This window comes from Dendropsophus ebraccatus, chromosome 3, assembly GCF_027789765.1.
Source record: "Dendropsophus ebraccatus isolate aDenEbr1 chromosome 3, aDenEbr1.pat, whole genome shotgun sequence".
NCBI classification, from domain to species: domain Eukaryota; kingdom Metazoa; phylum Chordata; class Amphibia; order Anura; family Hylidae; genus Dendropsophus; species Dendropsophus ebraccatus.
In genome coordinates, this window is record NC_091456.1 from 120,803,891 (window position 1) to 120,816,290 (window position 12,400).

At 49.8% G+C, this 12,400-nt stretch overlaps 1 protein-coding gene across 2 annotated transcripts in view; it reads left to right on the forward strand.

Moving 5' to 3' along the window:
- CIB3 (calcium and integrin binding family member 3) overlaps positions 1-12,400 on the forward strand; it is a 185,169-nt gene that overhangs the window by 147,672 nt on the left and 25,097 nt on the right. Inside the window, exon 5 of one of the 2 annotated variants that reach the window (XM_069964543.1) lies at positions 795-990. In XM_069964543.1, the coding sequence (XP_069820644.1) occupies positions 795-990 (196 nt within the window). The remainder of the gene's footprint in view (positions 1-794; positions 991-12,400) is intronic. The other variant, XM_069964544.1, reaches the window with a different exon arrangement.

The window sequence follows — 12,400 nt, forward strand, 5'->3', positions numbered from 1 at the left end:
AAAACCATGCTGCAGGGGGGAGGGGGGGTTATTGGCAAAAAAGGCATAATGTTACAATCAAACATCAGCATCAGAGGGTGGGGAGCTCTGTGCTTTCTCTTACACAGTCCACCCTGTATCTTACAACTTCCAGCAGCCTGACAGACACACTGACAATAATCACTAACTGTTAGAGCTGCTGCAGTTTCTTCTCCTTACAGCCCTGTCCCTGGCAGCCATAACTCTGCAGAATCCCTCTAGCCTCTGTCACCACATCCTGTCCCTGGCAGCCATAACCTTGCAGGATCCGTCCAGCCCCTGTCACCACATGCTCTCTGTCCTCTCCTGCTCACAAAAGGTATGCCAGACAGTGGAGTACAGGAGGGGGAGGGGCTGTCAGCAACAGTGCGCAAGAGGAGAGAGAAGAGCCAGCCCCGGCCAGGCACAGCATCCAGTCACTAAGTGGGCCCCACAGGAGCAGGGGGCCCGCACTTCTCGAATGATGATACTGCCTGGGGGGCCCACTACAGAAATGTGCCATGCTGAGCTGACACTTTAGAGTCTGAGCCTGGCGGGCCCCTCTATTGGCCTGGGCCCCTGTGCAGCTGAACAGGCTGCACAAGTGATATGTCCACCTCTGGCATATGAGTTAAGGTGGTTCTACATGTTGAGAGTTTGTAGAGGTTTTGTTAAAACCAGGATTCAGGAAGAGAGGAAAAAGTAATAATTTTGGCTTTTTCAACAAAATCATTATACCTGATGAAAACCTAGGGCTACTTTACATTTCTTTTTTCCTACTGTGTTCTTTTTTATAGATTTCAATAATGATGATTACATATGTAAAGCAGACCTGGAGAAAACGCTAAACAAACTTACACGGAATGAATTAACGCCAGAGGAGGTGTGTCTGGTTTGTGAGAAAGTGATAGATGAAGCTGATGTAGATAATGATGGAAAGCTATCATTAGAAGATTTCCAACACATGATTGTGCGAGCTCCAGACTTTCTCAGGTATCAGAAACCACACTGCGGTTGTTAGTAATTTTAAAGATTTTTCTGAGGCTTTAAAGCGTTATCCAGCGAAAATGTTTTACTTTCAAATCAACTGGTTTCAGAAAGTTATATAGATTTTTAATTTACTTCTATTTAAAATTCTCAAGTTTTCACATTCTTATTAGCTGCTGTATGTCCTGTTCTTTTCAGTCTGACACAGTGCTCTCTGCTAACATCTCTGCCCGAGACCGGAAATGTCCAGAGCAGTAGCAAATACCTATAAAAAACCTTTCAGAGAGCACTGTGTGTCAACACCAGGTGATTTCAAAGAAAAACATTTTCGCTGGATAACCCCTTTAAAGGCATTTTTTAAAGGGGTTATCCAGCGCTACAAAAACATGGCCACTTTCCCCCTTCTGTTGTCTCCAGTTTGGGTGGGGTTTTGAAACTCAGTTCCATTAAAGTAAATGGAGCTTAATTGCAAACCACACCTGAACTGGAGGCAACAGTAGGGGGAAAAGTGGCCATGTTTTTGTAGCACTGGAGAACCCCTTTAACATATTGCTGCAAGTGCATTTAAAACTCCACTTCAGAGAGAAAAATCATCTCTGGAGTGACAAGCATGCTAAGCCAAACACTGACTGAGAAGGAACAGCCCCACGGCCAGTAATTGGCTGGCCGGGCTGTCAGTCCCAAGATGAGTTTGTCTCAAAAGTGGAGGCTCTGCGGTTACCTGGGGACACCAGACGAGGACAACGGGGGAGTGTGGTGAGATAAGCATAACTACTTACCATAAAAAAATATAAAATATATTTGTGCACACATCCATAGCTATTAGAGATGAGAGAGTAGTGAAATATTCGACTTTCGAGAATTCGAATCGAATAGGCACCGAGATTCGACTATTCAAACAAATTTTTGATCCCATTATAGTCTATGGGAAAAAAATTCTCGCCACTTGGAAATCTAAATTCGACCACTTGGAGGTCACCAAGTCCCCCATGAACCCTCCCTAAACGATGCCAACACCTCCGGAATGACACTGGGACATTAGAGGGAGCATGCCTGGGTGCACCCAACACACTCAAATGCCACTCTCCGCAGTTGCGAAGGAAAAATATTTGCGAAAGCTTTATGAACGTTTACGGCAATGTTCACACAGTTCGTTCGTATTTCCTGCGCAGCGTTACATACATGATTCCAATGTGCGTCCATAAAGCGTCATGTTAGTCGCGCGTATCACGCATTACGCTGTACGAATGTTAGGTTGCAGCAGAGCAGAGATTAGGAGAGAGAAATATGTCCAGGAGATCATCCCCTTTTGGCCATGAAGAGCTGAAGCTCATGGTGAAAATCATGGATCAAATGGATTATGGCCTAGAACGTGTTCCTGTCACTAACCCCAACACACGTATAGGCGTATAGTAAGGTGATACGTGCCCTCCAGCATGATTTCAACAAGAGAAGGACCCCCATCCAAATACAAAAGAAATGGCCGGACCTAAAATATAGGAGTCCCCGAAACTTGCAGATATATAGCACGGTGAGTAATATGCTGTGAGTCTGATCGTGGGACGTGTAATATTCTGGAGTTGTGATACTGGGATGTGAAATATATTGGATTCCTGAGACTGAAATATGTAATATACAGTGGTGCCTTGGATTACGAGCATAATTCCTTATGGGTCTGTGCTTGTAATCCAAATCCACTCTTAAACCGAAGCAAATTTTCCTATAAGAAATCATAGAAATGCAGACAATTGGTTCCACACCCAAAAAATAATGATTTATTATTCTGAATAACATGTAAAACAAATGAAACAAACATTTAGAAAGAGCTGAATATGTGATATTATAAGTTACTGTACAGTAATGGAGAGGATGGGAAACACAAGGACTTACAGAGATTGCAGGGAACATGAAGGAATGAGCAGGGCAGATGTGGGAACATAATGCAGCATTCTCTGTCTGGGGAGACTGGGGTTACAGCTATGAAGAGATTAACTCCACCGTCCTGTCCCCTGATGTAAGCCCCAGCCTAGAGTGGATCTGCTATGATTTGGAAGGTGAGGGAGACTTCCTCGATCAGAGTACAGGGCTGTAGACCTCGCTATGCAGGCCATGCCTCTCTTCCACTTGCGCTCCCACCCAGTTCAGGGAGCTCTTAAACCAAAGCAATGCTCTTAAACCAAGTCACAATTTTGTGAGCAACTGTGAGCTCTTAAACCAAAACGCTCTTAATTTAAGTTACTCTTAAACCAAGGTACCACTGTACTGGGATCTGCTACTGGGTTGACTTTCACGACCCTTTTACTTTGTACCCACAGAACCCCCACCCGATTGCCAACACAAAGGCCCACATATATCATATGTTCCCTCCACTTGTCATGTGCAGCCCACAGCATTTGGCCCTCCTCTTATAAGTATTGAGCTTTTAAGGAATAAAACAGCTTACGGCCCTTTTCCACGGGCTGACTGAAAGGAGCAAACGAGCGCTATTAGCGCTCGTTTGCTCCTTGTTCCCCACTCACTGCTGCCGCTGGTGAGTCTGGGGGGGGGGGCGCGGGCTGCCCGGGGGATCGCTAATTGTCCGTGCAGCCAATAGGATACAGCTCCTATTTCACGGAGCGACGGCAGCAGATCGTTGCTGTATCAGTCATTTGTTTTTCAACATGATTGAAAGACAAACGACGCAACGATCATCCGACATGAAAGATGTCGGCTGATTGTTGCTGTCAATTCCACGGAACGATTATCGTCCGTAACGGCCGATATCGGCCGAATACGGACGATAATCGTTCTGTGGAATAGGGGCTTTAGGATAATGATGCTGATGATGACGTCTATCCCTTTTTTTTTCTCTTTTTTTTTTTTTAAAGATCTAATGGAAGAACGAAGGCAGTGGCAGGGCTCCTTGCTGGAGCAGATGCAGTGCGCTCTCCAATGGGGGGGGGGGTGATAGGGGCTGGGGGTTACCTGTTCCTGCTTCCTCGGCTGTCCTTGTAGGGACTGCCGAGGAAGCAGCAGCAGGTAACTCCCAGCCCCTACCATCACACCCCCCCCCCCCTCGGAGAGTGCACTGCACCAGCAAGGAAGGGGGTTAAGTGCCCCCTCCTTGCTGGTGCAGTGCACTCTCGAAGGTGGTGGTGGGGGTGATGGTAGGGGATGGGAGTTACCTGCTGCTTCCTCGGCAGTCCCGGTAAGCCCCGTCCCCCGTACCGCCCGCAATGGGGGCGAGGCTTACTGTCATGGAAGCGGAGCCTACAGGGACAGCCGAGGGAGCAGGTAACCCCAGCCCCTATCATCACCCCCCCATTGGAGATCCCACTGCATCTGCTCCAGGAAGGAAGGGGGCACTTAACCCCCTTCCTTGCTGGTGCAGATGCAGTGCCAGAACAGTCTGGTCCCCATGGGGTTAAGTCCCTGGGAGCCAGACTGTAACTCCCATGCCCATGCTGAAGGTCACCTAGCTTTCCCAGGATCCTGTAAGGGTTAACCTTACAGGATGCTGGGAAAGCTGGGTGATCTCCAGCATGGGCATGGGAGTTACAGTCTGGCTCCCAGGGGGTTAACCCCTTACTTGCTGTTTGTTTTTGCTTGTGTTTTTTCTCTTTTTTCTCCAGATACCGGCATGCAGAGGATTACGGCGGATTCGTTTGGACTACGTCGATGACCAGCGAAGTTTAATGTTCAATAAAATGGTCAACGAGGGGTGTGGGGGTGTTTTTATTTGAATAAAAAAACATTTCTAGGTGTGTTGTATTTTCTTTCATTACTTTACAGACTTAGTAGTGGAAGCTGTCTGACAGACGGAATCCATTACTAAGTCTGGGCTTAGTGTTAGCCGGTATAAAATGGCTAACACTAACCCCCCCCCCCCCCCCCATTATTACCCCAGTACCCAATACCACCAGGGGTACTGGGAAGAGCCGGGTGCCAGTGGTCCCGGAGCCTCAAAATTGGCGCCCCTGGACTGGGCGGCAGCAGGCTGGTAAGATTTAGGCTGGGGAGGGCCTAAACCAATGGCTCTTCCCGCCCTGGTGTTACCAGGCTGCTGTTGTTTGGTTTTTAACCCGGCTGGTTATGAAAATAGGGGGGACCCTCAGCGGTTTTTTTTTATTATTCATTTAAAGAAAAAAAACGCATAGGATCCCCCCCTTTTCCATAACCAGCCAGGTTAAAAACCAAGCAACAGCAGCCTGGTAACACCAGGGTGGGAAGAGCCTTTGGTTTAGGCCTTTTTTATACACACTTAAGCCCTCTCTGGAGGGTCAGAGAGGGCTAATTTTTCTCCTGATGACGTTGCTGTGGCAACGAAACATGTAGAGAGGGGGCACTATTTGTGGTTTTAAATAGCAGACATCCAGTATCTCCTAGTTACCTTCTATACAGGACTGCAGACTGTGATAGTGATTGATATAGTTAGTTAGAGAGAATAGTTATATCCCTATATATCATCTAGTATTAGCTAGTGATAGGAGTACTGGGTGTGTTGTGGTTTTAAAGAAGTTCACATATTTATTTTAAAGATACGTAATAAAAGTTAACTTTTACTAGGGGGGTGATAATAATTAAAGGGGTTTTTTACCCCGGGCTACGGCCTGTGGGTTTGGAGTTTATTTGGTTTAGGCCCTCCCCAGCCTAAATATTACCAGCCTGCTGCCGCACAGTCCAGGAGCGCCAATTTTGGCGCTCCGGGACCACTGGCACCCGATGTAGCAGGCCAGATTAACCCCTGTCCAGATTATACCCAAGTATAAAATGGCCTAGGCCAGAGTATACCCCGGGGTATAAAAAAAACCTAGGCCAGAGTATACCCCAGAGTATAAAATAGCCTAGGCCAAACTATACCCCTCCAGGCCAGAATATACCCCGGGGTATACTCTGGTCTAGGCCAGAGTATACCCCGGGGTATAAAATAGTCTAGGCCAGAGTATACCCCGGGGTATAAAATAGTCTAGGCCAGAGTATACCCCGGGGTATAAATTAGCCTAGGCCAGAGTATACCCCGGGGTATAAAATAGCCTAGGCCAGAGTATACCCCGGGGTATAAAATAGCCTAGACCAAACTATACCCCGGGGTGTAACATAGCCTAGACCAGAGTATACCCATCCAGGCCAGAAAATATCCATCTAATGTCGAACCAGACCATAGTATACCCCTGGCGGTGTAAAACAGCCTAGGCCATGCTAATGTTATTACTTCACTGGCTTTATCACCCCTGGCCCAGGCCACAGCATACCCCATGGCATATATTTTCATACCTAGGGTTGTAATATAGCCTAGGCCATACTATAAACCTGGGGACAGTCTAGCCCAGGCCACAATATACCCCGGGGAATAAACTCTATATTTGGGGCTGTAAAACCAGGCCAGACTATATCCCTCCAAGTTATCATGTCACTGGTTTTCTCAGTTCTAGCCCAGGCTACAGTGCGATGCCCTGACCCGTGAGGGGCACTTCGCAGTGCAGGTGTTGTGAGTGGGCAGGAACCGGGGCAGCTACAGGGTATAGGATTGTCACAGTATATGGCCTGAGGATGGCACAGCTGAGGGACCGGTCTGCGGATACTGTGGTAGAATTGCTACTGGGCATGCGATTCTTCGCTATACCTAGTCAAGGCACCAGTAAACGGACACCAATGCCAGGGTTCAGTAACAGCGGTGGTTACACTTTTATTGTAACTGAGGTAACTGGTAGCAACAGTCTCGTCCGGATGCAACCGGGTATATAGCAGACTTGTAAAGACAGAGCTAAGGTGGTGCTGCATAGGCTGAGGTGAAACGTGCCGGATGATGGGAGTAGTAGTGAGAGAGGAATAGAGAAGCTGGGTGGATTCAGAGTACTTGCGGTATTAATCTTGACCGGAACAGGAACGACACCCAGATGAGAGGATACTCCAGGCACTTGAGCAGACGGACAGCTAGGATCTGTTACAGCAGAGCAGCAGCCTCTCTTCTAAAGGTGAAGAGGGCCGCAGGAACACATCTGTCCTCTCCTGAGGACAGGGAGAAGAACACTTCCTTCCTCTCTGAGGTAGAGGACGGAACTAACTAGCAAGAGGAAGTCACATGGTATCCCTGGCCAAAGCTCGACGGCCATTGGAGGAACCATGGTTACAGGGCAGGGTCACGTGATCCTCAGCCTTTGCATACCACTGCACAGAGTTAAACACATATACAATATACAGGAACCTGAGAGTAATAGGGACTACATAGTCACAGTTGCAGTGCAAATAGTTTCCAGAACAGGCATGGCTGTAGCAGCAAAAATAAACTGACAGTGAGAAACAGACAGCGTGTACCCTAGCATGTTTGAGCCGACCTCGGTGAATCTCGAGGGGTAGCAAACATGAATAGACTGGACAATTAGACAACAGGACTGAATGATGATTGGCACAATTGGAAGAGGAGGGCCCACTGGAATGTGCACAGGGACCGCTGAATAGCCTATGGGCATGAGGAACGGTTCAACTTGGAACATTTCTTCCAGAGAGAGAGGTTTAGCTTGAGCCGCTGAGGGAGACGGAGGCGTCGGTGCAGGTACCGGACACTGGGTTGTAAGGCCTTGTAGGTCCTCCTTAGTGCAACGCTTTATCCTATTCCGGTGCACCGTCTGTGGGGCTAGCCCTGGCTTTTTGACCTCATACACATCAGTCTCTGGGTAAGGGATAGAAGAGATGACATAGGGCTCAGGCTCCCAAAGACTCTCAAGTTTGTGAGAGCGATGATATTTCAGAATTTCTGAATTCTGTATTTTTGTGAATGCTGAAGTGTGTGTTTCCTACGCTCAAGGCACAGGTGACAAAGTGAAACTAAGAAGAGAGAAAACCCTGGTGGCAGGACTTCACCTAGGGGTGCCTAACATACTCTGGTTACAGGTAGTTAGTGCGTGAACCATCTGACATGAAAGCCAGGACAACTTAACTGCTGGCGGGTGACCCTCAATATTCCAGCCAGTTAGACAGTAGGTTTTCAATATAAAGTGTTACCCTACTGGAAAAAGAGAACCGTGAAGACCTGTGTACTGCCTTGGGTGTCTGTGTGAAGTGTCTTGGACACCTGGAAGAGAAAGAATAAAATAACAAAAGCAAGCCTACATTTGGGCGCCCATGCATACTGGTCAATCATACAACACAATTACTCAATAGGCCAAGCACACGAAAAGGCATCCAAGGTGCAATATGTATGAACCAGTGTGAATGTTAAGTAGGCCTATGTGTAGCAACTACGGCGTGCAGGGACAAGACAGAGGTGAACAGACACTGGAAACAAAAGGAAGGGAAATACAAAAGACAACAAATACTGCGAGGACTGGAGGAGGATTGGTTCACATAACTCTGAAGACATCTGAAGAAAACTGGCTCAAATAATCTTTCCAGCTGTAGATATAATACTGTAATGAGGAATAGCCTATGGGCATGAGGAACGGTTCAACTTGGAACATTTCTTCCAGAGAGAGAGGTTTAGCTTGAGCCGCTAAGGGAGACGGAGGCGTCGGTGCAGGTACCGGAAACTGGGTTGTAAGGCCTTGTAGGTCCTCCTTAGTGCAACACTTTATCCTATTCCGGTGCACCGTCTGTGGGGCTAGCCCTGGCTTTTTGACCTCATACACATCAGTCTCTGGGTAAGGGATAGAAGAGATGACATAGGGCTCAGGCTCCCAAAGACTCTCAAGTTTGTGAGAGCGGTGATATTTCTTAAGCCAAACTTTATCTCCCACTTGTAGTGGTATGGCATTCGCCCTTTGGTTGTAGGCATCCTCCTGGCGCTGTTGAGCTTCCCCCATCCTCCTGTCAACAATTTACCGGGCATCCTGGATTCTCCTCTGATGCTCCTGAACCCAGTCAGTTTCAGGTAGGGGATTGAAGGCGTCAGGAGCTTGGACTCCAAGAGCACGGTCCTGAGGAAGTTGGCCTTGGCGCCAGAACATCAGGTAGAACGGGGAGTAGCCAGTGGAACAATGAGTGGTATTGTTAAAGATCTCCACCAGTTCATCCAACAAGTGGGGCCACTCTACTCTCTTCGTCACTGAAGCCGTTCGGAGCATGTTGATAAAGACCTGGTTAACTTTTTCACATAGACCATTCCCTTGAGGATGATAGGCCGTGGTACAGAGTTTCTTACACTCGTGGTAGGCACACAGCTCCTGGAAAAGTTGCGACTCGAAGGCCGGACCCCGGTCCGTCAGCAGAGACTCTGGGCACCCATAGTGCTTTACATACTCCTTGTAAAAAGTGAGGGCGGTGGTTCTGGCGGTCAAGTCTCTGACAGGTACCACGACTACCCACTTGGAGTAATGGTCGACCATGGTGAGGGCGTAGGTATACCCGCATCTTGTAGGGGCCAGCTTCACATGGTCTAGGGCAACTAGCTGATTCGGCCGGTGGGAGGTGATTGGATGCAAAGGGGCCCTGTTTGAGTCTCTTTGGGTACCGCGGATAGACCTTTGATAGGCAATAGTCTCCTCACAGACAACGTCCTCAGGATCAAGTTGGTATAGCTTGGCCACGGTAGTGAACTTGGGTAAGTCAGCGGTGGAGTCCCCAAGATTCACCAGGCGTACAGGGACCTGACCATTGGAGACAGTCACCAGGCTCCTAGCAGCTCTGACGAAGGGTTTTCCCTCGATCTCAATAGCATCCAACAGAGCGGCATAGTCAGCATTGTCAAGGCCCGAGCGGACTCTGCACCAGATAAGAAACTCACTGTTAGCCGGGATGGTGATCGGGCATGCGTCCTTAGTGCGGACACGGCAGATTTCTCCTCGCTGGTTGGCAAACCTCCGCTGAGCGGTGAGCATCTTGATTGTCTTCTGGACGGCTTGCCTGTATTGAGGGGAAGCATGAGACAGGGAGGCATGTAAAGCATCGAGTACTTCGGCAAACACATGGCGAATAACATTCATGCCTAACACAACAGTGCCGCCATCTCCCTGGGCCTCAGTGACAATGACACCCTGCCGAGGTAGTTCTCGGCTACCAATCCAGATAGTCGGTTCCCAGTACCCTAGTTGCACAATAGGCCGGCCATTGCTAGCAATAAGTTTTAAACGGTACTCCTCAACCGGGCTCAAGGCCTGTGGGTTCCAATGTTCCTCAAAAACATGTTGAGGTATCGTGGTAACCTGGGAACCAGTGTCTATGAGGGCCTCCAAGGGGACATTGTCTATCCAGAGAGTCACATGTGGGCATTGTGAGAGGAATTTGGAGAACCACTGTGCTTCTTGCGGGCCTGGGGTGTGACCTCCTGGGTGTTGGCCCTTTGGACCCAGGGGTAGCCCGTTTAACTGATAGCACTGGGATCGGTAGTGTCCATGCCGCCTACAGTGGCGGCAATAGGGCCGTTCAGGAGTGCTAAGATTTTGTGGGCGAGGCCCATCAGGCTCCCCGTAGTCAGGGTAGAAGTCCTGAGGTAAAGGTGCAGCAGAGGCCCCTTGCAGCCCCCTTAGGGCAGAGAGAGACAACCACCTGTGTGAGAAGGTCGGGGGCCACTGATGGATTGGCACAGACCGGCTGTTGAGCAGCTTGTACAGCGGAAACAGGTGGCGCCACAATTGAGCCTGGAGGTGAGGGCGTGGGTCCCACTGGATCTGGGGGATCCAGACCTGGGGTACAGCCAGCACAGGGAGTGTCGGTGCCAACCACCCTTAGAGCCAGAGTCTTAAAGTCCAGGAAAGGCATTGTAGGGTTTTGGGCGGCTAGCATACGCAGTTGGCTCTGGATGAGTCTAGAATCCACCCCCTCTATGAAACGGTCAGTTATCATGCTCTCTACAGCCGAGGGGTCTATAGTGTCCACTTGCCTGAGGGCCCGATAGACAGATTGGAGGGCTAGCGCATAGTCCCTGAGGGTCTCACCTGGCCTCTGACGCCGGTCATAGAACTTGAGGCGGACCTCCGTGGGTGACTGTACCTCAAATTCTTTGCTTAGCCGGACCAGGATCTGTTGGACGTCAGCTTTCTCAGAGGGCGGCCAGGACCGTACTTCCTCAGTAGCGGGACCCTCGAGTTGTCCTAACAGTAACTGCACCTGCTGAGTGGGAGAAAGTGAGACAAGTTCAAGAGTGCGGGAGATTTTCTTCTTGAAAGCAGCTAGCGTGTGGGGTTCCCCTTTATAGCTGGGGAGATTGGAGGGCCCGATGAAGAACGGCACGGCTGCTGTGACTATAGCAGCAGGGGCAGCAGCACGTGCTGCAGGCGGACTGCCTGACCCATCAGAGTCACTATCGTGGCCAGTAGACATGATGGTGGGATCTGGGGTGCTGCGCCTTTAAGGGAGCGGGACTGTGCTGGAGCGCCGGGCAGGCGGGCTGGATGATGAGAAGGTGCAGAGCTTGTAGGTGGCTGCCGGCGATGACAGTCTTGGAACAGCAGGACCAGCAGACACAGCGGTGCAATACACCCGGGGTTGAGGAGACAGGGCGGAAGTCGGCTCCAGAGCTTCCGGCGGTCTGGTCTCAATCTTCTTCCCCCTTGCAATGGAGGCTGGGGCACCGTACGGCCGGGGGGCGGAGCTTGAGCAGCGCGCGCTCGGGGATGACATGTCAGCCCACTTGTTTAACCCCTCCGTAGGCCGCAGCGCGGCAATGGCAAAGTCTCTGGGGGGTAACAGTACAGTTCTGGGCACTGAAAGCTGGCACAACACAGTCTGGATCCTGTTTGTGATGCCAAAATTGCGATGCCTTGACCCGTGGGGGTCACTTCGCAGTGCAGGTGTTGTCAGCGGGCAGGAACCAGGGCAGCTGCAGGGTATAGGATTGTCACAGTATAGGGCCTGAGGATGGCACAGCTGAGGGACCAGTCTGCGGATACTGCGGTAGAATTGCTACTGGGCATGCGATTCTTTGCTGTACCTAGTCAAGGCACCAGTAAACGGACACCAATGCCAGGGTTCAGTAACAGCGGTGGTTACACTTTTATTGTAACTGAGGTAACTGGTAGCAACAGTCTCGTCCGGATGCAACCGGGTATATAGCAGACTTGTAAAGACAGAGCTAGGGTGGTGCTGCATAGGCTGAGGTGAAACGTGCCGGATGACGGGACTAGTAGTGAGAGAGGAATAGAGAAGCTGGGTGGATTCAGAGTACTTGCGGTATTAATCTTGACCGGAACAGGAACGACACCCAGATGAGAGGATACTCCAGGCACTTGAGCAGACGGACAACTAGGATCTGTTACAGCAGAGCAGCAGCCTCTCTTCTAAAGGTGAAGAGGGCCGCAGGAACACATCTGTCCTCTCCTGAGGACAGGGAGAAGAACACTTCCTTCCTCTCTGAGGTAGAGGACGGAACTAACTAGCAAGGGGAAGTCACATGGTATCCCTGGTCAAAGCTCGACGGCCATTGGAGGAACCATGGTTACAGGGCAGGGTCACGTGATCATCAGCCTTTGCATACCACTGCACAGAGTCAGGGGCGTAACTAGAA